At 39.1% G+C, this 26,123-nt stretch overlaps 1 protein-coding gene across 1 annotated transcript in view; it reads right to left on the reverse strand.

Moving 5' to 3' along the window:
• Nucleotides 1-994: 994 nt before the first annotated feature.
• Nucleotides 995-26,123, reverse strand: part of LOC103176935 (glypican-6-like) — a 198,965-nt gene continuing 173,836 nt past the window's right edge. Inside the window, exons 6-8 of the mRNA XM_042334103.1 lie at nucleotides 4,691-4,827; nucleotides 3,775-3,950; nucleotides 995-1,484 (exon numbers count right to left, since the gene is read on the reverse strand). Coding sequence (XP_042190037.1) covers nucleotides 1,288-1,484; nucleotides 3,775-3,950; nucleotides 4,691-4,827 — 510 coding nt within the window. The 3' untranslated portion in view covers nucleotides 995-1,287. The remainder of the gene's footprint in view (nucleotides 1,485-3,774; nucleotides 3,951-4,690; nucleotides 4,828-26,123) is intronic.

Below are 26,123 nucleotides of genomic sequence, written 5' to 3' on the forward strand. Positions count from 1 at the left end.
GCTTGACCTATTTCTTGTAATTATCACACAAAGCAGAATAAAGGTAAAACTCACACAAATGACAGACAATCTCCTCAATGAATTGTGTGCACGCCCTACACGCACTTCATCAAAAATACTACAGAGTCCCCAACCATGCTGAGCATTAGGCAGATAGAAACGTGCAGGTAACATGTGACATGTCAACCCTGAGCTAACACTTAGAATTAGTTAACAATTTTGATAGAAAAATAGATGATTACCACTAGAACTAAAGCAAAGTGGAAAAAAAAGATTTCAGTTTTCCTTTTTAGGTTTCTTTTAAAATAGTTGACAGCACTTTGAAAGACTTAAGGAAATTTGCAAAGAAGGAGACAGAAGAGTGTCCAGGAGTGTAGACACGCTCTGCAGGACTAATATTTATCAGGTAAAGTACAAGGCATCAAATTCACCCAGAAAATAAAACAGCAAAGTCAAAGATTATGTCCTTCCTAGATGTTTTCCTTCCTTTGTGATTAGCAATATCAATATTCTGATATGACACTGTGATTTTGTTCTGTACCTGCAATCTTAATGGATTTGATTCCCACTTCCTTGTTACTAATGTCTGTGTGGCAATTACTTCTGTAATCTATACAATACAGTGCTCATATTTTTTCCATTGAATTCAGAAGTTAATGTGTAATGAATTCATTATTTAAATGTTAAACTGCCTTAATTTGTCATTTTCCAATTGATACTCCAACACAATGATTTGTTGGGAAGCAGCAATCTTATCACTAAACCCATAGTATCCATGCATTCATTCATTCAGCCATTGCTACTATTGTATTGCCACTATTCATTAGTTATTTAACACTTCTTCAAAAAGGGATACAACAGATACATTTCTTAATATGCAGAACATATTGCAGCTATTTCTTTTCCTCTGTGGCAACTGCAAAAGTAGATGCCAAGGACCAGAATTAATGCACAAATTATAATGAGTCCAGGTCATGTCTTCATTAGATCCCATTCTTTTCAGCTGTGTAAAATAAGCAGACAGAGTGATGTCCTGTTGCTGGAAAAAAAAGACTGTGGGTGAATAATCTTCAGAGTTTTGATCCATCTGAGGTCTGGGTGAGTACAAAGTAATCTGGCACGAGTAGACTGTACCTGAATGGCACCTGGTGTTCTTTGGGTAAAGGGGAAGCGGGCTACAGTACCTCTTTCTGCTTTAAGACTGCTATTGTTCCAAGATTGAGTTGCGTTTTTGATGGGTTTATCCAAAAGGAAAAGATTGTTTGTCCTTTGTCTCTATTGCACTGATTATCTCCACCGTCTTTGCAGTAGCAGGAGAAGAAAGATGACAAACATGGTCAGCCAGTGCAGGCTAGGTCTGACAGCTGCAGAATAATCAGACTCACTCCGGTCAGAGCCTGGGGGAGGCTCAGAAAAGCCCAACTCTGGAGAACACATTTCATAGGTGCAGCCGCTGCCACTCCCTGAGCCACTGGCTTCGTCAACTGAAAGACAAATGGTAAAGATCAGACCTCTAGCAAGATACATTCCAGAGAGCTAGTCTGTGGAGAACACTCTTAAAGCTGTTCCTCATACCAATACACCTGACAGCACTTTCTGATTGCTAAGAGATGCCTCATAATGTGAGTTCATCAATGGTAATTTCATCATGAGATACGTGCATAGCAGACAGGAAGTTATGTTGGCAATGATTCCATGACAAAGAAATTAAACCAATGGCTATGTCCTGCACAGTGAAACCCATTATCTCACCTCCCTATAATGCAGGTTAGTTAAAATTAAGCAGCACTATTATACCATTGTATTCTTACCATAACTTTGACTCTACCCCAATGTCTTTCCAACTTGTCATATGAAAAGTTGATGTATGCAAACTGGAACCTGTTATTAACTCAACAACTTGTAAATACCAATTTTCAACTTCAATGTGAAAAAGGATCAATGGGTAAAAGTTTACTGTAAAATGCACTGAAATGCTCAGCACTGATTATAAGATAAAAGCTCAACTACTGAACTGTGACTGTGGAGCTTGTTTCAGAAAAGCCACCTTTTAGCAAAAGCCAAAAGGCTGAGGAGAATTCAATAATCTATACCCTGATTAGGAATACTGGACCTCAATCGGATTTAAACACGACAATCGCATTATCTTGTGTTGCAATTGGTTCCAGGTCTCTTATTCCCTATAGAATCTATTCAATTAGTTCTCATTTGAATAGTATAAGATGACTTGCTGAAATGTGACCTTAAGCTGTCAAATAAAGAGCGCTGAACTCAATGAGCTTCTACCAAAATAGCAAATTCAGGATTAAAAGGCAAGAGCTGTGTTACATAAATCAAGATGACCAACGGAACAGCTATGTTGAAAAATACATTGGCTATCATGGATTAAGCCAAATCTTTCAAAGTAGCTGTGGTTAGACACGTGATGTATTTTAGACTCAAAGTAGTTCCCAGCACTGCAAAAATACTAACTGGAAATATCGTATGATAGGACGTGTAAAATAGGAACAATCTGCCATTGTACTTGGGGAAGGCAAAGAGATTGGAGTGACTAATAAAGAATCATAGTTAGGTTGCAGCACAGAAGGAGGCCATTGAGTCCATTGGATCTTTATTGCTGTTGGTTCCCCTACTAGTCCTATTTGCTCTAATACCATTCTCTTGTTTTTCCTTTAATACAGGAGGTGGAAAAAGAGTCTTGACAAGGAATTAGACAAGTTTGGGGAAATGAAGAGGATTTAGGATTATTAGTTGATAAAATGCATCAAATACATATTTTGGGAAATAGATGGTTAGGTTGACTGATTTGATGGGTAAACAGTCTATTCCTATCAAACTCTTGTTTTTCTATACTCTGCACAAACATCCATGAGCTTTGAGATAACAATTTGCATTAAAATCCAACACTGATGCCTATTACATTTAGAAAAAAAAGTAAAAACTTTACATGCACCTTTTTTTCTCATTCTGGTCAGCTTTTCTGTCTGTTTACAATTCTGCGTATCAGTTTCAGCATAATTTGCAGTGGGTTTTACACAGAGGATCATTTGGCACTTACTGGAGATTTAATGAGAAGTTATTTATGCCTAACCAGAGGGACATTGCAGAATTGCAACATAATTAATTGGTGTAACTATTTAATGCTGCATCTTTATTGCCACTTGATTATTGTGACCAACTGTTGTTTGCTATCATTAATGGTGCAGCAGTAATGGATCAGACACTACAATGCCTGGCAGTGGCTTGTATACTTGCTTGGAGGTTATGGCGGTCAGGAAAGTGACTGCAGTGACTCTTACAAAATATAAGGTTGAGTGGAACTGAAGTGACAGATCATGGTAAATGTCCATCATATTCAATATGTTTGAGATCTCACTGACTTGTGTTTTCAGATGGTCATTAAAGATCCCAGGGAACTATTCAAAAAGAGGAGAGTTTCTGCCAGTGTCTTCAACAATTCCGCAGATAAAATTGGTTATTCACTTCATGGCTATTTGTGCGATATTGCTGTGCACAAATTGGTTATTGTGTTCTCCTATAAAATACGCTTTACAGCATATTGTATGAAGCGCTTTGAGACTTCCTCGTGTTGGGAAAGACACTATATCAAATATAAAGATTATTAGTATTATGTTCAGCCAGTTTGAGTCCACATTTACAAAAGCATGGTTATATAAGCTGCCTAATGTTTAAACCAGAATCAGGAGCTTTGCAGTGGTACCTACCCCAATTTCAGCAGATCATATAGCAGATGTACATAATAAATGCTCTTACTTGAATCTTGGAAGTTCACGTCATTTCCATTGTAGGCGTTCTTCAGCTTGTTGGTCATCACTCGGAGGGCCATGATTTGCTGACGGATCACAGTGTCAGGTCTTGTGATGTCCACATCCACTTCTGGGTTGTTGATCTGATTTGTCAAACCATCATTCATAATTTCTGGCAAATACCTGCAGATTTAGAGTGACAATGAGATTCAGCAATGAGTTAAAGAAAAACTAACCAGAATTGGGCCACATTACTCAACAACTGATTTCTTGCATTTCATTTTTTTTTTAAATGACAAGTTCAACTTATTTTACCAGCAACTAAATTAATCAATTATGTTTTTTCTGATTATAAGGAACAAATGAAATTGTAGGGCCAGTATTTTCGGACAAGGTGTCAAACCAAGGTCTCGTCTCCCCTGTTCAGGCAGATATTAAAGATCCTATGACACTATTTGAAAAGAGAAAGGAGTTTCTCCAGTCTTCTGGTCAACAATCCTACAGAATAAAATGGCCATTCACTTCATGGCAGTTTGTATGTCATGGCTGTACACAAAATTGGGGGGGGGGGGGGGACTCAGTTAAAGGGTTGGTCCCCTTCAAGACATTGCAGCCTTTGTAATTGTATCACCTTACCGTGCAGGCTCTGTGCCAACTTCAAAGTAGGACCACCCCCTCCACTTCCTGAAATAACACTGTCATCACTTGACTATTTTCAGAGTGGAACTAATTGCTTCATTGAGGATTTATTGTAATGACACTGCACACTTGATAACTCCCAGCCCTGTCCTTATGCTGGTGATATGTAACAGCTGCCACTGTCCGATCTGAGTATTGTGTGTAAACTAGTTTGAGCAGAGTGGCAATTTCTGGCTTATAGAGCTGCTGCACTTGTTAGTGTCTTTTCCTCCATGGCTCCTCACCTGCCCTTGTTGTGTCCGTTCCAGCATTCCTCTTCATTGGACATGCCTGCTGTCAACTTTTCATCATTGCAGATGGTGTAAGGCAATGTGGACCAGAACTTCTTTGCCAGCTTCAGCTTATCTTTAATATCAACCACCTAAAGTAGCCAAGGAGATAAAGAAATGGGACATCAGTCACCAATGTCACCAAAGCAAAGCAAGTTGAAGAAATGAGCACCTTTGGCTATAATGGAAATAGGCCTGAACAATGGAGAATGGGATTTTATATAGTATTGATATAAAACACATCCAACACACACAGGAATTTAATTAGGCTGATTAAGTTTCATCACAAAGTATTTTTGTATTTGTAAAAATAATCAAAATAATATTTTGCTAAGTATAGTATACTTTATGTATATCTCTCTCGCTGTCGAACAGCTCTACATTCCAGGTTTTCTTTTTGAGAAGCACCTCTTTAGAAACCTGAATAAAATGACATTCAACTCAAGTTACTGACAAGTGTTCACGTGACAGAAATAATCTGGAAAATGAACGTTTTTCCTCCTGGGTATCAAGCACATTTCTCTCTTGCTTGGATCAAAGTTCTAACTAAGCCTTTAATATATAGTTAAGTTTGTTATGGTTTTGTGGATCTGGAGTACCAATACTAGGAACATGTAACAAAATGGCACATCTGTAATAGGAATTTGTATCTGGTCTGGCTAGGACAGCAGATGTTTCTATCTATGACTAGCCCTTATTATCATGCTCCTAAATCTGAAGGCATGTGGAAACAACCCATTGCTAGCCAGTCCTAGAAGCTTGTTTTTCCTTCAGATGACTGGTAGTAGCTTTATTCAGAAATAAATAAATATTTTTCAAAGACATTTTGAGAAGAAACAAGTGGAACAATTGAAGCTAGTCAGAAGTTATTCTATATTTATTCCTACATTTCTTTCTTGTATGCTCACCTAAATGGATGAGAAAAAGCACTGCCAAAGCTGTCTTATCATCTCCTTATCCATATGTATACTTCCTCAGTGAGCAACAGGAAAGTATTAAAGATTCAAAGGGAGGAATACTGTACACAGGACACATTCCCTGGTAAGAGAAATGTGTGGCTGATACAAACAGTGTGGCTCATTGCACTCACTGAAATGCAGCTGAAACAAATGTCTGGCTGCAGTGGTAATGAGGTATGAATGGAAACATCTTGCTGGTTATTCGCTCATTCTCTGGTTTGATGGCAAATATCTTCATATTTTGTCAACTAGAGAAGAACGGGTGGGAGATAAGGACTGTGTTTTGGAGCATGCACATGATTGGAGTTGTTAAGAGAAGTGGAACAGACATGTAGAATCCAGTCTTGATAAGCATCCCCAGTGCCTAGAGTTCAGCAGGTTCCTAGTGGGAGAATAGCCCAGTGATGCATTCCGCTGGAATGCTCTGAACAAGCTTTGTGTTGTTATGGTTTTTAAACCAAAGAACCTTAAAAGGCGTTTTGCAATTGATTACAAAAGTGACTAATATGTTCATCTGGATTCTTTAGTGCTGCTTCTATATATAAAAAATGTTTTATACCTAGTATATCTGGCCCATGGAAATGAGTTATGAAAAAGAGCTTTAGTCGGGTCAAAGACATAGTATATGTAAAAGGATTTGAAAAGGACCCATAAAAATTGAACCTTGCTAGTTATTGAATGTGACCAGCAGGAACTCTGTTCCCCGCACCGCACCGAGAGAAAGATCTCATCAAAACAAGTTTCTACTGACTCCACACACTTATTTTCCCCCTTCGAATCATGTGACACTCTAGCACTACATGGACAATCACTCGGGATGTTTTCATTTGATCACCTTCAATTTCAACCAATAAATGCACAAAGCACTGTCACGGATAGCAACTATCAAACCAAGTCTAAAAGTCTCTTACAAACATTGCAGTAGCCTAGTCCAGAAGACCGCACAGCACATTTTCTGAAGTGCAAAAACTCTTACATATAATTTGGTACAGTCTCATCTCTCTCAGATAGATTTAGATTGACTTGCATGATGTAGCCTACGAGTTGGATGCAATTAACAAGGCCTCCACCTTCATCTCTCGCCTTCTGAAAAAATAAGTCTTGATTGATAATTTATCTCTGTCACAAGGCAGAATAACTTTTGTAATCTTTGTAGCAATGTGGAAGTCGGCAGAAGAATGATTATTTTAAACAGACCTTTATTTTACAGATAGATGTAGGTATATTTTACCACAAGTGCTCCTGATCCTGACTTCTCTAGTCAGCTCATAAATAAACAATCCCTTCCTTTTTGAGGCTGATGTACAATGCTACCAGTTCAGCTGTAACAAAATTGCATTGACCAGCATCTCACTCGCAGTCAGAGATGAGATTTCACTTATAGCAATCATCCAATCTCGAGCAACAGATTCACACCTATTCTACCAGGTGATTAAGCTATTGCCTGTATTTATGTATTAGAGTACATCTTAGAGGCAGATAATTTCATACAGAGTGAACACAGGCAAAACCGAATAGACCTGAATGATGACAGAATTAACACTCCAGATTATCAACTAACTTGATCAAAAGGAGACGAGAACAGTTTACAGCATTTAAAAAAGCAACAAACAGCTACAATCCTCCCACATGCCCTCCACAAAAATAAGATTATGAATGATTAGTCTCAATTAAATTATTTGGTTCAGTTGCAGCCTCAGTCATAGCTGGATAAACACTTTTCCGCCAATTCTTCCCACAAATGCTCCTGATCCTGACTTCTCTAGTCAGGTCATGAATAAACAATGAGTACAACAATTTACTGAGAAGACGCCTCAAGCATGGATCTGCATATTCTCTACTCATCTTTTTCTCAAGGCCCTGCATTGCCGCAATTGGAAGATATGAAAATGCAACATCTATCAAGCATTATGTTTCATTCGCATCTTTGTGAAGTTCAGATGTGTGCAACACTTTAAATTTTAATAGCTCAGTACAAAAACTACTCATTTAAACACCTCACATCTCAGATAACTCACGAAGAAGAGACTTGTCAACAATGATCAGAAATATTCCCCTAAGGTTTTTCTAAAATAACCTCCCTGTAATTTAGCAATTGTGATTTGATACATGTGACAATTTCTAACTAATATTTTCAAGAAGAAAGCCTGACATAAATCACATTGACGTGAGCGAACTCCATTCTGACACAATTTGGTGCAGAGTTCCATGGTTGCGATTTTTTCAGATTGGGCTTGAAAAAGTACTCAATGGTAAACAGTACGATACATAGCACCTTCACACCAGAAAAGTGCCTGTGGACCTAGTGTATATTTCCTCCAGGTATATCATTCACACGAACTTTGGTCCAAACTAAAATTGCCTCAGAGCTGAGTTTTGTGGGTCGTGCTAGGATTTGCTGGAGGAGGTACACTAAGTCCTAAACAGTTTTTCTATAGTTCGTGAAATTTATGTACATTTGATCATTTGTCTGTGCTGGCTCTTTTAAAGAGCAATCCTTTAAGTCTTATTTACCTACCTTTCCCCCATAAACCTATAATTTACTGCTTTCTAGATATCTATCTAGTACCCTTTGATAGCTAATATGAATTCTGCCTCAACCACCTAACTCAGTTAACTCTTTTCCAGTATAAGCATCTCCAGCTTCTGCAATCTTCTTTCTTGTGTCAGATGCTAATCCCATGCTAATTTATTTGTTCTTCATTGTATCTCTTCCAGTTCTAGGATGTCATTGCTGTAACGTGAACCTCAGGAATGTTCACAATATTCCAAATGAGACCATGTCAATGCTTTGTACACCACAGTTATTACATCCTGTGATTTATGTTCCAGCCTCCAGCTATAAATCCTAATTCTTCATTTGTCTTTTTTACTGCTGATGTAGTGCTACGTGAGATCAAAGATATGTTAAGTTGTTTTAACTTCTGTTACATTTAGCACATTTAATACTAAAAGACAGCGTAAAATGTGATACCAAACCCAGCTCCCCAAGCCATCTCAGGAAGCATTTCTGGAATTGAAACAACTTTTAACCTTAAAGTTTTTTTAAAAAATTCTTTCAATTAGAATACTCAAGTCCCCAAAAAGTTATTCATGTTTGTATAATTGATACATTTCAAAACAGCTAATAAATTCTAACAGGTAGTCCAGTGAAGTTTGCTGTGGACCATTCTTGACAAGCAAAAACATTACTCCTCCAAAACACTCTCACATGACCTCTCTAATTACTGTCAGAAAATGACCCCTTCAATTACTGTCGGTAAGCTAGGCAAGTAAAGACACAAGACAATGTTCTATATTTTGACAGCTTCCTGTTTTATCATAGTTTACTGCACAATAGAATTTCTCTGTAAAATAGCTAAGAGTTTAAAATTGGCTTGTGAAAATGTGTGCAATCGGATAATAAAACGCCGTGCCCCTTTTTTTAATATTGACATCTTTGGAATCCGAGGTTGTCTTGAAGGGGAAAGTCATTTACAAACCTTTTTTCCTAAAGATTGCAACTGGTGGTTTAATTTTTCTAAGTGCTTTTTGAGATGGGGGAAGCAATCAGGATTCATACTGCACAATTTCATCTCTAAATCAGAAGGGAGTAGCTGGATGTCTCAGCTTTATCCTTATAATTGTGGGCATACCAGCACTTTGTTCAGTAGGCTGCATGGAGCAGTAAAGCAATAATGAAACATGTCAGCGAATTTCATGTACATAATACAATCATTCTTCTCTCTGCTACTCTCCAGGATTGACTATGTCAAGACGACATGTCAAGGTCGCATGAACAGTGTATGGTTAGAAAGTGATAAATATCTTTTTAAAAATCCTGTTGAGTAGACAGAAAGACATTCATATTTTCTTTAGAAACAATACAATTTACATTTATATAGCACCTCATCCTCATATCAGGAGGATGTCGGTGAACTTAGCCACCCGAGTTGGGAGTCGGAGCCATAGGGGGTATAGAGGGATAATTTCATCCACAAACAATTTTGCCTTTAAGAAAACTGATCTGTTGTAATTTTCTCCCCACAGTTTAGGTGGAAATTGCTGTGCTCTTAAATCCTACAAACATTTTATCCATTAATTATTTTTGGGAATAGAACATTTAGCCTGATAAAATTTGACTTTTTAATTTTTTTTAGCAAGTGACAAGATTTACATTCCCGGCGACTTTTAAAATGATTTCTATACCAGTATCTGGCAAACAAACCGGAAATCTCCACACTCTGCCGGTTTGGAGAGGATTGGAAGAATGGGATAACGAGAACAGCAACATTACATTTATTGACAGATATTGACCGAAAAATAATTTTGACAGCAAATTTCAAAGTTATAAAGTTGTTCTTGTGGCTGGTAATGAAAATCTCTTTTTTCACTACATTAGAAAGCAGCAACATGAAAGTCAAATTCACTGTAAAATTCTGAGGGAGAAACCAATCACAATTTGTACTTGTATAGCAGCTTTCATGAAGGAATAATGTCTCAAAGCACTTTACAAAGGCCAAGTGGAGGCTTGAGCTGGGAAGGAAATGGGAGGGAAGCGGCCAAATTACAATGGTTTTGAAAGCCAAGAGGGAGAGAGCAAAGTGGTGGGATTTAAAAAACATTTTCCAGGTGTTATTCAGTATCAAACCTGTTTAGGACTATCAGGGATTTACCACATTAGTACAATTAATTGATCACCTCCAGCTATAATTAAAGGGGGCCACAATTTCCATCCCAAAAGGGAGATGTTGATGTTAAGTCAAATAATACTGGTAGAAATAGGAAGGATCTGTTGACATAGGGTGTGCTTCAATACTTGCCACCTTGAATGTGCCTCAGATGGATCCAGTACTGTTCTCAAAAATCCAAGAAGCTGAGATTTCCAGCTCATGACCTTCTACTGCCAGTTGATGGGATACTGGCTTTTCACCAAAACCAGAGTAACTAAGACAATGCAATCAAAGGCTGTCCAAATTCAATGGGCACCAAATTCACTGAATCACTAATTCGCCCTCATGGTCAAGCAATTCTGCAGAAATAGTGTTGGGTGAGACTCTTGTTTAAGATATTTCCTCTCCTTTTCCTAACCCTGTCTCCAGTCAAGAGGAACCTGTTCTGTGGCCCTTGGGCTGGCCTGCCAGAATAATTTTCTTATTCAATACATGTTGAACTGTATTGGCCTCTGTTCACCACGAATCAGCTGTATATTTTGTGAGCGAAAATCTATAGAAACAATATAATAAACCACAAAGCAGTTCCATACCAGGAATGCATTGTACACTTTTCAGAATAAAGTGCGCAATGAGTTTTATGGAAGTAAATAATCATTTTCTTTAAAACAAAGTAATCCGTTCAGGAATTGTATAGCTTTTACTAATAGATGGCATCCTTTCCTTCTTAAAACATTAATCTGTTTAAAAAAAGCAAAAAATCTGTTCACTTCTACCCATAATACACAAATCAGTAAACTATCTCCTTTGGGTACTGACATCTCCGACGTTGCAGATATTCCAGCTTGTCTGAGCAATAAATGAATGACACCTTCACATTTTTTCCTTTCAATACAATTGCTTTTCCAGTTTACTTCAAGAACCACAGTAATTCAATTCTCCAAAGAGACTATTCTAAAAATCATTATTAAACTCTGCTCCTTAATATAATATATATATGTCTGAGCAACAAAGGCTGTCATCAAAGGCACATCATTGCTTTGTACATTTCTGTCTGACATGCTTCTCTTTTTCTATATGCCGAATAATTTGACAGCATTGACTCTAGGGGGCACCCAAGCTCAACATTCACCAGTTGTTTATCTGTATTCAAATTGCATAAAAGCATAGAGTTACTATTACCACCTTAACTGTATTCTTCTCTACTGCTTTAATAAGGGTGGTATACATTCAGCGCATGTATAGAAGCAATTTAGCGGTGGAAATTATCCATTTATCTTTCTAAGTGAGAAAGGTTTCAAGCACTGATAACGACAAAGCTCTCTAATTTTACCAGAATGTTATCACAAAAGCTGCCCTGAAAACAATATTTCACATGAGTACTAGTTGGGAGACAATCATATGAATAAAAAGGTCAAAAGTAGCCTATGATAACCCCTTTGACACAGAGATGGGATCATTCTCATACCCTGCAATGCAGAGGCAGTCTTACTGTTCCATTGTGGAATCTATCCACAAAATTAGTGTGTTTGCAAGTTAATAAACTGATGAGCATAAAACAAAATTAACAAACAACAACAACTTGCATTTATATAACACCCCTCAAGCAGGGTAATGTCCCAGAGCGCTTGACAGTGGCTGAGCACGACCACAAGCCAGGGGAAGAAGGAAGTGACTGTAGGCACGGTTGAATAGGAAAGTCTTCAGGCACAACCTATAGATGGGGAGGGAAGGGGTAAGGCAGAGAGATCGAGGAAGAGTGTTCCAGAGTTTTCGGGAGCAGTGGTTGAAAGCACGGCCATCAATGGTGGAACAGAGAACACAAGGAACACCCAGAAGGCTGGAGCCAATCGAGCGGAGGCAGCGGATTGTGGGTTAAGATGTAAGCAGGTCGGATAGGTAGGGAGGTGTCAGTGCATGAAGTGATTTGAAAACGAGTGTGAGGATTTTGAAATTGATCCATTTGGCGACAGGGAGCTAGTAGAGCATGGCTAGAACTGGTGTGATGACCCGATAGGTTAAACAAACTATGAGTCTTTTTGACCTATACGGTCAGTGAATAACTCAAAAAGAGATTTTTGAAAGTTTTCCATCCAGAACTCTGCATTCTGTATCCAGTCCCACACCAGGCTCTGTGAGTCCATTCCCCCCATCTTTATTTGGCTCCCCATCTCCAAGTGGATCAAAGTCAAGATTTTTGTCTTTGTGTTCAAATTCCTCGATAACCTATGGAGGTACTCCCCATCCTAATTTGTAATCTCTTGCAAGCCGATCACCCTAGCTACTCCCTCTGTTCAGCGAACATCTGCCTGCATAATCTTCATGTCGGCTGCCTGACCCATTCCACTTTCGCTTGGCGAGCTTTCAGCCATCTGCCCAGCTCTGCAAAGCTGATGTGAAACCTCTGATATTACTCTGTATATATTAACCTGCTGAGAAAGTTTCAACAGCACAATGCAACCCAAATTTACTCCAGTTGTTATTCGGCTTGAGAATATTATAAATTAAATCACAATGCATAATATTCATAAAATAATACACAAGAAGGGATTGAATTGCAGGGCCAGGGCTATGTTGCAACACAATTTTGCATATTTAGTTGCTCAGATTATTTATTTGGATCGATACTTCTTTCTGTACAAATAATGTTAACATAAAATCCATTATATATATCTGCATAATTAAGAAAAGCAAATGTGGTTGGTATTATGAACTCAATGGGAAGGGTGGTGGAATGAAGAAGATAGATTCAGTCTTCCACTTCACCGGCACAGCACTGGTTTGAGGAGAAATGAAATACAGTATATGAATAAATAATCTGAGTAACTAAATACAGTGTGCAAAATTGCGTTGCCAGGCGACATAACTCTAGCCCTTGAAGAGGCACTTAGTGGAGGTTGGGAGTCCCACAGAGAGGGAGGAAAGAGAGGAAGGAATCATCCTAGGGGGTTCGTATGTTCTTTATAGCATCTGCTTCTGAGAAGCATTAAAAGAGATGAGTGGGTGGCCCCACCTCCTTTAGCCACAAGAAGGTTATATGATGAATGTGTCATGCAAAAAAATGAAGGGAGTGTCCTTCTCATTGCAGATGGATTTACACACATTTTTTTGGTCAGTTGCAAATGATAGCATGTGATACTGGTTAGATGAAAGTTATTTGCACATATTGAACATTTTGAGTGAGCACAAATGTTTCTTGGTGGCATTTTTATATCTCTCAGCTGATTTCAATTTAACGTAATGAATGCTTACACAGTGATAGAAAAAATGATTTAGTGCAGTTAAACAAATATTGTGAGGGGAGATGCATATTTGCTGACCATTTAATATTCTTCCCAACACTTAGATAGATTCATACTCTGTAGATCACTGAAGCTGCCAATGGTGCATGCTGAGCTTTCTTCAGGATTCCTGTTAGCAAGTTGCTGTTACCTTCACCTTAACTCTAAAGTGTTTTACCCTTGTAGTCTTTCCATTTATCAATAATATAATGACCACAAGTAATTTTCCTCTCATCTCTTGAGGTTCAAACTATCTTGTCCTACATGCTCTCAGTAATCTAATCCTCTATCCAATTCTTTCCTAGGACCTCAAGATTTTGGAATTCCTTACCAATCAGCCTTTCTTCATTTGAAATGTATTGAAGAGGAAGCTAAGTATGCGCAGGGGAGCAGGAAACAGAAGGGTATGAGAAGGAATAAGGAGAGTATAAACACTGGCTAGTTGAACCAAATAGCTTGTTTCTTGTTCTGTACAATCTATGCAAATCTAAATAAATATTTCCTCCAACAATTTACCATGCTTGAAAAACAGAGCTTAAAACATAATATGTTACTGCTTGAATTTTCTGAAGGGCATAGAATCATTCAATTTCTGGACCACGATATTGAGAACTTCACAAGTTGACCAATTGCTAGGTTGCTCACAGTCTGTTGTGATAGTTTCTCATTCACCATTGCTTCTCAGAGCTCTGACATAGCATTTAGTGATTTTTGTTCTTAGAGTTTAACTTTGATTGCTTCTTGTAAAAACAACTGGCAAAAGTTCTGTATTTTTTTCAGCATTACAGAACACAAGTTAAGACACAAATTTGCTAAATTTGAAGAAAATTGGAAAACCCCAATGAATGTCAACTTCAAAGCAATAAAATCCCATTATCAAGGGAATAATGCAAGTAGATTGTTGTGCACCACAACAGAAGTTGATTGGTTTCTATGTGCTTGTACAGTGCGCCCTAGTAACTTTGTCCCAGTGGTGTCACAAACCCAGAAGTTTCTTTAAGAAGCTTAATAATCGTTATATTTGATGTAGCCTAACATTGAAACATCTCACAATGCTTCACGGGGAATTCCTTTTAAGTGTAGTGACTGAATATTTTACAGTCAGTGTGCACACAGCAATGTCCCATAGACAGTCAAAGTGAATGAACAATTTATTTGAAAGACTGTTGGTCAGAACATAAGGAGAAACTTTCAAATCATGTTATGTTGTAACATTCAACTAAACAGATGTTCAATGAGACCTTGGTTAAATATCTGTTCCAAAGGACAACATCCCTGACAATGCAGCGCTTATCCTGCACTGGAGTGATAACAACAACAACAAATCACATTTGTATGTCCATAGCCTGGAGTGTGAGTTCAAAGTCTCAACTTGGGGCTTGAAGCCATGATCTTCGGACTCAGAGGCAAGAATGCTATTAGCTGTACCAAGCTGACACCCTATTTGGTTCAAACCCCACATCAATTACTCCCAGTGCATTGTATGAAAGAGAGACTTCTAAGATCATTCATCAATCCCTTTCTCTGCAGCCATCAACAATGTTCATGCACAGAATCATTATAATAATAATAATAATTCATGCACAGGAATAGAATGACATTTTCTTGCTGTTTTTATTATTATAAAAATGTCACTTAACTCAACAAATCCTAAATAATTCCTCAGAAAAAGGGAACACGAGTTCCACCTTTCGACAAAGTAAACAGCCCACTTCAGCTGGCTCAATGAAAAAGAACCTCAACACCCTACGAATTTCCTTTAATGGTTAACTTTGAATCATCTTATTTATTATTTCGATTTCAAGATCCTCACCCTTGTATTCAAGTCCCTGCACTCCTCTGTAATCCCCTACCTCTCAGACCTCCTCTCTCCTCAAAACAGTACCCGTTGCTTTACCCGGTCTGGCCTCCTCCTCGTCCCGAGTCCTCCGCTCCACCCTCGTCGGCCGTGCCTTCAGCCACTATGCCCCGAGGCTCTGGAACTGCCTTCCTCACTCCCTTCGTCTCACTCCCTCCCTTCCCATTTTCAGGTCTCTGCTGAAGACCTTTCTTTTCGACCGCGCCTTTGGTCACCTTCCTCCCCTCCCCCTGGCTCGGTCCCGGGATCCGTTACTGTAAAGCGCTCTGAGATGCTGTCCGGCATGGAGGGCGCTATATAAATCCAAGTTGTTGTTGTTATTAGTGAGAAACAATTTAGTCGCTACTCAGCCTATTTTCACAGGCCATATCATTCATATCAGGATCTTATTCAAGTTGCGTACACATGTGTAAGGAGGAAATTATAGGTGAGCTGAATTATATAATTAACCAATGAAAACGATTACGGCCATATTGTTTCTTCATTGGAGATTTATTGTCACCTGTGAATCCCTCTGCGGTATTTAATTCACACATGGTTTACCTAAGTTGAATAAGACTCATGCATTTATACAACTTTTATACAGCTCTGGGAACCTATCACCCCTGTTTTTGCCCGGCTTCACTCACTGACTCCTCATTTCTCAGAGAATCAAGTACAAAACCCTTGTTCTTACCTTCAAGGCCCTCCACGGGCTTGCTCCCTTCTACCTCTCCAAACTCAAAACCCCATATCAGCCTGTCCGCTCCCTCTGCTTGGCATACACCGACCTGCTTCAGGTCCCCCGCATTTCCTGCCCTGTCATTGGTGGTCGGGCATTCAGCATCTATACCCCCACATTCTGGAACTCTATCCCACATTCCCTCTGCCTCACCCTCTCTCTTGCCTCCTTCAAATTCTGTCTGAAGGCCTTCCGCTTTGAACGTGCCTTCGGCCACCCTCCCACCCCCACCCCCCCTGCCCTCCTCCCCTTCTGACCCCAACTCCCAGCTCGGGTTCAAAACTCCTGATTGTCCAGTGCCCTGAGATGTCTTTCTGACGTGAAGGGCGCTATACAAGTGTAATTTGTTATTCACCTCATGGCTGAAGAACCGCCAAACTTGTTTACAAAAAGCATCACTAATTTTATTCTATTTACTTTTGAAGTGTTTTGAGATGTTTTGGCATAATAGGTTGCGAGACAAATGCAAGTTTTCTTTCTTTCTCTGTCTGTCTCTCTCTCTCTTTCTCTCTCTGTCTCTTTCTCTCTGTCTCTTTCTTTCGAACTCTCCCATCATGTGCATGCTGTTATGTTCAATTATATCAAAGCTTCAAAATGTCCTTTTGGATCCTCTGACAATGGGATATTTATATTTATCACAGAAATCTTCAGCAGCTGTGACTGGTTGGTTGATATTCTGAAAGAAGGAAATCAGTTGCCATTTTCACTGAATATATGAATGAGCCCTCAAAATCTCAGATGAACAGTAAATGCAAACAGAGAAATTCAATGAACAATGAACTTAATGTTGTGAATACCTAATTATAACGACTCTTGTTGATAAAAATAGAATTATGAACAATTGATTTACAAGTGCCAATCAGTCTGACTAAAATTTAATTAACAATACCTTTGTCATCAAATACTAATTGTTACTGCCTAATTCATAATTAGAAAGCTTATCTTCCCTGCTGTAATGATACAAACCAAGGTATTTAGCACTGAATTCATAGTTTTACTGGAAGTGGTAGAGTAAATCCAATATTAATTTATTCATGGATTTCCTTTTCAAATCCAAAATGAATAGCTACAGTCACATGAAGTGTGTTTGAAATACCACACAGTTTCTACACAAAATCGGTGATTATTCTTCAGAAGGGAACCATTGTGGAAGACACACTGTTCTCTTCAGGTCATAGAAATAAATATAAGTCCATCTACTTCTGCACCTTGAGACTCCAAGGATAATGCCAAGAGTAAGACTGAAGGTAGCTTTGAGGTGTAATCCGTTGCCTCTGGTCTTATCAGCAGGCATGAGTAACTGCTAAACAAGACTCTTCTGTATTTTGCATTCAGGGCTACTCACTGCTTATTCTTCTGATACAGACAGTGTGTTTGTTGCAACAAAAATTGTTCGACTGAGAATAGTCACCTTCCGCTTGATACATTCAGAGGTCAATTAATACCCCTACCCTGAACGTATACATTGCAAAATGCTTTGAAAAAAGTTACACATGGGTTGCAGCTACCTCTCTTAAAACTAAACACTTCTTTTTTGTATGGAAAGAAAATCTATTCATAATATAAAATATATAAACTGAAATAACTTGAGCACCACTTTATAAAACCCAGCTAACTATGCTGCCCACGTGAAATCTCTCTTCTCTCTCTCTTCTTTCACTCTCTTTCTCTTGTATCTTGATGATATGTTGTAGATTTCCCTTTTGCCTCTGGATGAAGCCTAGCAGATTCATACAAGCAGCTGAATGTTCACAAGCCTGATCATTTACCCACTTATTTTTGTAAGGCACTGACTCCCAAACTTGCAACGATAAGTCTTGATGCAAATCTTCACACCATTCTTTTGGATGCCAATTTTAGGCTCTGGCAAGGTGTCAATTTCTCTCAGATTGAGAAAAAGCCTTTTGGAACTCAAGACACACAATGTTAAACAACTTTTCCATTGTCAATTCACTTCCAGAAAGAAAAGTCTAGGCTTTAGTTCATCTGTACTCCACTAAAAACATCTCAGAGCTCACACAGTGTGCTTTACATATTGTATTTTCCTCACTGGAGTCATTTAGAAAATTTACAATTCCTGTTCATCCTCATTTTCAACTTCCTGTGGATCCCTCAACTTCTTCCATGACTACGCTATTGCTATTGTTGTATCATAAAGGGATCTCTCCAGAGACGGAAATATTTGGTTTTATATATCTTTTATTTCAGATGGTGCAGCTCCAAAAGCAGCTTGAGGTCTCATTGCTGGAAATGATCTGCCTCAGTGACATTATACTTCTTTGCTTCCCTTGGATACAAATCTTTGCTTTCGAATCTAATTGGTCAAGAGTTGCCCTGTGTGTTTCTAAGCCTTTACTTTAGGTTAAAAATTAAGGGATAGGAATATTACTGTTCTTGCTGAGACGACAAACAGGAAATGGAACAACAACAACAACAATTTGCATTTAAATAGTAATGCAATGGGGCAGCGACTCAGAATTACCAAGTGATATTTCTTAGCAGGGCTTTGCCATCTGACAGGGGCTGTTTTTGTACCATTAGAAATATATCGCTCAAGTAGAAGAGACATAAATCTGCTTGCTTAGTATCCTTTCTTGAAAAGTCATTTGCCTCTCCCCAGTTTAAATTTCCTACTTTTTTATTTTACACAAATTTGGCTGAATGGGGTGGTGTTTGGGGGGGTGGGGGGTGGGGGGGGAGTTTCTATAGCCACAGGAAGGCTATAGAAGGCGTGGAGGGATTTAAACACTGGAGTGAGGATCTTGAAGTTGATCCACTCTGTGACAGGGAGCCAGTGGAGTTTGGCAAGGACTGGAGTGATCGGGGTGTAGAGTTTAATGCAGGTGAGAATGTGGGCAGCGTAGGTTTGGATGAGTTGAATTTTGTGAATAGTGGAGGAGGGGAGACCTGCGAGGAAGGCGTTTGAGTAGTCCAGCCGAGAGATGCAGAACCCGCAGGATAGAAGATGTCAACGGGAGCCAAAGTGTATGTCTGGTTGACGTTTAACTGCAAGAAATTTGCGCTCATCCAGGTCTTAACATCTGTCAGACACGCTGACAGAACATCAGGCGACTGGGGGTTGCAGCTGGAGGTGAAAAAGTAGAGTTGAGTATCATCCACATACATGTGGAAGTTAACCCCGTGTCTGCGGATTACATCACCGAGAGGGAGCATATAGATGAGGAAGAGAAGGGGGCCAAAGATGGATCCTTGGGGTAGATCGGGCGGGGGCGAGAAGAAAACACATTTGCAGAAATGTAGTGCTGGCGGTTTGTGAGGTAGGACTCAAACCAAGTGAGTGTGGTCCCACTGAGATGGATGATGGAGGACAGGCAGTGGAGGACGATGGTGTGATCAACTGTGTCAAATGTGGCGGTGAGGACAAGGAGGCAGAGGAAGCCCTAGTCACAGATAGAGAGGACATCATTTGTGACTTTCACAAGCGCCATCTCTATACTGTGGGCAGGGAGGAAACCGGATTGGAGGGAGTAGGCAGTGGAGGGAGAGATGTGCGCGAAGTTGGTTGGCAATATCAAAAAATTGTTGGTTTACATTAAAAAAATCAGCTGTGTTTTAAAGCATAATAATGTTAATCCTTGCATTTGATATCAATACTGATCATCCAATTGGATTCACTGGATATCTAACAGAAATATACTTCCTTTTCATGATACTATTTTTAAATAAAATTTCAACTTCATTTATAGCATTTAACGAATGGAAAGAGTTGCTTTAATTTAAGTTTATTTAACTACAACAACTTGCATTTATATAGAGCCCTCTCTTCAAGTCGTGGCCTGTTGCAATTTAACCCAAGGGTTAAATGTGGCTCTGAGAGACCAATTAAGTAATGCATATCCCAGTGACAGCGTATCTTAACTCAGTTAAAAAACTTGACACCATGGCATGCAGTGAAAGCTCATCCCTGCTGACTCCTTCCTACAGTCTAACACTGTGGTCAAGATAATTGATGGTTACACAGCTGGGGTCCCCAATCCCCTCAATGAAATAAACTGTTCAGGCCATCACCTGGGAGAGGCAGCTTATTTGAAAAACAGCATAAATGAGGCTGGAATGTTAGTGTGGGGTTCGATTTCTCATTCAATATTTTTTTTAAATCCAGATAGCTTCAGATGAAGAAGACCCTTCATATCATTTAAACTTATGCTTCCAGATTAGATATCCACAGTCCACATCATTGCATCAAACTGTTTCTTAAATGAGTTGAGCATCCTGTCTTCAATGCCCGAATTGGGTAACCCATTCTAGTTGTTAATAATAATAATAATAATCCTTGCATTTGTTATAGCGCCTTATCACGTCTCCTAGACGTCTCAAAGCACTTCACAAAATATGCTGTAAAGTGAATTGACCGTATATTTGTGGGCGAAACGCGGCAGCCAATTGCGCACAGTAGTGTCCCACAAACAGTCGTGGCTTGAAAATGACCAATTTTAATATTGTTTTGTTTTTTGGAGGGATTATTAATAGGTGTGTGGAGTAAGGAAACTTGCCCAAGGTTTCAGCCTGCCTGGAACTGAACCCAGGTGTCTCGCTTGCAAGGTGAGAGTTAATTAACCTTTGGGCAAATAAATACTTCCTGTCTTGAAATTGCCCAATGCAACCCTGAATTTCAACCTCTCTTGTTCTGCTGTTTTAGCATATCTGAAACTGTTATTTGGGGTTTATATTCACAATCCCATTCAACATTTAATGAACCTTTAGTAAGGTCACCTCACAGCCAAGTGCTTTTAAGGATTTCCTTGTTCTAATTTCCTCTACTTCAAGGCTTTGACTCCCGCTTACTGTTATAACATTGAAAGCATTTTTTTTGTATAATGCTTTGCTACTATGTCCCTTTCCGCTTCTCTCTTGGTTCCCCCAGTCTGTGTTATCTTTCTGTACAATGTTGTATTCAGCCCAATAGTCATCCCTCTCTTTTCTCCATAAAAGCTTCGTAAATGTTTCTTGTTTTTCTTAATCTCCCTTTTTACTTTCAGGTTGATCTACTTCCTGCCAGATTAAACAGTCTCCAAGTGAAACTCCATCTGTGCCTTTTCCTAAACCCTGTCTCTTCCAACTCAATGGCTGAAATCGAATGAGCTTAAAACTTGGATTTCAGACCTGAATCTCAGCTCACCTGATTTCAATTCCTCTAACAAAACATGCGGTTTTATGATGTATTTTCATCCATGTGGGATCCCAATGGATGTAAAAATGGCACAGACTTTTTTTTAAAAAGCATTTTGTTTGACAATACATTAATAGTATTGTTAGCTACAAATCCTATAAGAACAGCTTCATCTTCTGAAAACCTCAGCTATATTAAGAGCCCATGATATAGGAACAAGTCACAAAAATGCACTTTGGCAAAGGGATACTGCAACGTAGTTACAGATAAGCAGCAGTGTTTGTTTTTTAAACAAATTTCAAAGTAGCTAATGATCCAGAATAAGATTCAGATTTACACTCTTTTGCCTTTAGGGATATCATGTGCTGCGAACACAGACAAGCCCACTTAGATGAAGCTCACTAGAGGTTAAGTAGTCAATGCCCCAATATTAGAGTACGCACAGATATTGATCTACAGTCTCTTGAAGAAACAGGCATGAGTCATGAAAGATCAGCAGATGTCTAATCAGAATCTAATCTTTCTCCATTATAGGGAGGGGTAAAATCGTATATTTAACTAAGGTTTTAAATGAGTTTAGTATACAAGTCATGCAGTCTATTTGTAATCTGTGCAACACCCAAATCTTGTAGGACAAGTTTATTCAGTGAGATAACCACTGCTCAAATCTCACACTGGCAAGAGAAAAGAAATGGATCATTCCCGACAAATAACTTTTGTAAAAACACAAAGCTTGTAATGGAATACTGTGGAAACATTCACACTTCTATTTTTCAGTGAACTCCTGATAATAACTCTGCCTTGTATCATCACATGGTTTATTATATCATCATGCTGTCAATTCACAAGGATGATCCCAGAACTGAGAGGTTCACAAGGATGATCCCAGAATTGAGAGGTTATATCTATCAGGAAAGGCTGAAAATACTTGGAGTCTTTTCTCTTGAAAAGAGGAGGTTAAGGGGTGACCTTATAGAAGGCTTTAAAATGATGAAAGGTATTGATAGGATAGACATAAGGAAGATGTTTCCACTTGGGGGGAAACCAAAACCATGGACAATCAATATAAAATAGTCAACAAATAGATCAAATTGGGAAGTTAGAAGAAATTTCTTCACACAGAGAGTAGTGGGAATGTGGAACATGCTATCACAAGGAGTTGTTGAGGCAAATAGCATAGATGTATTTAAGGGAAAGCTAGATAGGTACATGAGGGAGAAAGGAATAGAATGTTATGCTTGAAGGTTTAGTTGAGGAAGGGCCGGAGGAGGCTCATGTGGAGCATAAACACTGGAATAGACCAGTTGGGCCGAATGGCCTGTTTCTGTGCTGTATATTCTAATGTATATCTTCATAGAATCATAGAATCATACAGCGCAGAAAGAGGCTATTCGGCCCATCGTGTCTGCGCCGGCTCCGAAAAGGGCAATCTAGCTCAATCCCATTCTCTCCATAGCCCTGCAATCTTGTCATCCCCAAATACCCATCTACATCTCTCTTAAAAGTTGTGATTGAATCGGCTTCCACTACCCTTTCAGGTAATGCATTCCAGATCCAAACAAGTTGCTGGGTGAAATTTTTTTTTCCAACCCCCCTCTGTTTCTTTTAACAACTGTCTTAAATCAGTGTCCTTGGGTGACTGACCCACATGCCAGTGGAAACAGTTTTTCCCGGTTCAACCTATCAAATCCTCTCATGATCTTGAAAACCTCTATTAAATCCCTCTTAATCTTCTCTGCTCTAGGGAGAATAATCCTAGTTTCGCTAACCTCTCCTCATAACTAAGGTCCTTCATTCCTGGTACCATCCTGGTACACCTCCTTTGGCCCCTCTCCAATGCCCTAACATCTTTCCTAAAGTTTGGTGCCCAGAACTGAATGCAGTACTCCAACTGAGGCCTAACCAGCATTTTATAAATATTCAACATAATCTTGGCCTCTTCCAATGCAAAATATGAATAAGGGACCCTCTTATTTAATCACTCACTTACAACAACAACAACCAACACCAAATTACATTTGTATAGTGCCTTTCACATCGAGAGGACATCCCAAGGCGCTAACATAAAAAGTCACATTCTGTACATCCTAATACATAAAATATCAGACACATCATCAGAATGAACTTATCTGCACCAATGGCACCACAAGCCAGGGCTGCTCAATGAACTCTTGTGCTGAGGGGCCTCGTACCATGAGAAAAGTTTGCCCTTAGCCAGCTACGTGGTAGCTGTTTTGACTGTTGTGGCAAGATCGCTGTCTTCCGACGTGAAAGGCGAGATACAAATGTAATTTCGTATTGTATCGTATTGTATTGTGAGCAGGAATTTTAGACCTCGCCTTCTGTGAGGTTCTGCCTGATTGTTAAAGTCTGAATGATCCAGGTTGTTAAAATGAGCAAAATGAACAAAAAGTGTTTCATACACACATATACATGAAGTTATATTTTGCTTAACCTAAATGAGTTTTAACAAATAAACTGTGTGGGTCGGGGCCGCTCTGTACACTGACAGCTACTCATCTGCGTAGTGGAGGTAGATAGACAGGCAGAATGAGAAGGAGGAAATGGATGAGGTGCTAAGAGCCTTGAGGAAGGAAAACACTCCATGGGCACATGGGCTGCCGAAGGAATTCTAGGACACCTTTTGGAAGGAGTTGAGGGATGAAATGGGAGAAGTACAGTAAACCCCCATGAGTCTAAACAGTATCAATCACATATTTGCCTTACATCTGCCCAAATCCCATTGAACTTCCTATTAAATCCACTTAAATGAATCTGCACTAGTCGTATCAACAATCGTGCAACTCGTAAATAATGCTGCTACCGCACTTGTGGCTGCTGGGTCAAAACTTTGTTTCCTGCACCTACCTCTCACTCCTACTACACCCTGACACTCTCCTGGGGAGTAACACCAACGTCATCACACATGGCAGCGGTGGAGGGGGTTCTGAGAGAAGAAAGAGCGTTACCTGATCACGCAGTGAGTGCGTGAGTAGGGAATGGTTCTGAAATTTTTCATTTTGTAACCTTGCCTGAATGTCACCAGCCAGTAGAATATTTGTGTATTTATTTTGTGTTAGTCATATAAAACTCAACTTGTACATAACTTTACATAACTCATATAGAATATGACTTATGCAGGTTTGACATAACTCCTGCATAAGTCAGATTAAATGTATGGTCCCAACTGATACAACTTATGTGAGATTTACTGTGAATCATACTGAGAACAAAGAAATTACTTTGAGAATCACAACGACTTCGACACCCAGCCCTCACTCACTCTGGAGCTTGGCATGAAAACTGGATGGTCAGAGGAAGATCATTGATCAGTTTCCTTAGAAGAAGGTTAATGATAGACAGTAAATTGCATTGGGACTGCATCTCCATATCTTGTATATAGCTGAGTGAAAATTGTGATGTTCAACAGATTCAATTAGTTAATTAGTATTTCAATTCTGCAATTAATAATCCTTGCATTTAATATAATGCAGATAAATAAAAACATCTCAAAAGCAGTGGAATATACAAATAAACAATGCTATGGAACATAGGAGTTAAATTTGTGATATTCCTTAAAATAGCACTGATGTTAATTATCACCACAATTAATTGTGTTCAGTGCGAGTTCAGCATTCCAGGATTCACATCAAAATAATTCTTAAAAAAACAAGAATTTGGTCACTCAATCCACGATTTTTTGTTTTGCCCACAAATATACAGTCAATTCACTTTACAGTATATTAAGTGAAGCGCTTTGAGACGTCTCGAAGACATGAAAAGCGTTATATCAAATGCAAGGATTATTATTATTATAAAATAGTTTTAATACCCTTACCGGCCACTAGGTGGTCTCTCTCCCCCTCCGTCTCTCCCTCCCTCTCTCCTTCCCCACAATTAAAAATTAAAAAAAAATAAAGATGAGAATTGCTTTCAGAAACTGGTATTTTTTTTAAACAACTGTTATTTCAGGTTATTATTTTTATATCGGTACATAGCCTTCGAAATAGAATCAAAGGTAAATGGTTATGAAAGGTTATGATGAACCTTTATAAAACACTGATTAGGCCTCAGCTCGAGTACTGTGTTCAGTTCTGGGCACCACATTTTAGAAAGGATGTCAAGGCATTGGAGAGGGTGCAAAGGAGATTTACCAGGATAGTACCAGGAATGAGGGACTTCAGTTATCAGGAGAGGCTAGAGAAGCTAGGATTATTCTCCTTGGAGCAGAGAAGGTTAAGAGGAGACTTAATAGAAGTTTTTAAAATTATGAGGGGATTCAATAGAGTGAACAAGGAGAAACTATTTCCACTGGCGGGTGGGTCGGTAACCCAAGGATAAAGATGTAAAATAGTTGTTAAAAGAAACAGAGGGGAGGTGAGGAGAAATTTTTTCACACAGTGAGTTGTTCAGATGTGGAATGCATTGCCTGAAAGGGTGGTGGAAGCCAATTCGATAATAATAATAATAATCCTCGCATTTGATATAGCGCTTTTCACATCTTCTAGACGTCTCAAAGCGCTTCACAGAATATGCTGTAAAGTGAATTGACCGTATATTTGTGGGTTAAACGCGGCAGCCAATTGTGCACACCAGTGTCCCACAAACAGTCGTGGATTGAAAATGACTAATTTATTATTGTTTTTTTGTTTTGGAGGGATTATTATTAGGCGTGTGGAGTAAGGAAACTTGCCCAAGGCTTCGCCCTGCCTGGAATTGAACGCAGGTGTCTCGCTTGCAAGGCGAGTCCTGTAACCACTGAGCTACAGGACTCCACAACAACTAT

This window comes from Callorhinchus milii, unplaced genomic scaffold (genome assembly GCF_018977255.1).
Source record: "Callorhinchus milii isolate IMCB2004 unplaced genomic scaffold, IMCB_Cmil_1.0 Scaffold4, whole genome shotgun sequence".
NCBI classification, from domain to species: Eukaryota; Metazoa; Chordata; class Chondrichthyes; order Chimaeriformes; family Callorhinchidae; genus Callorhinchus; species Callorhinchus milii.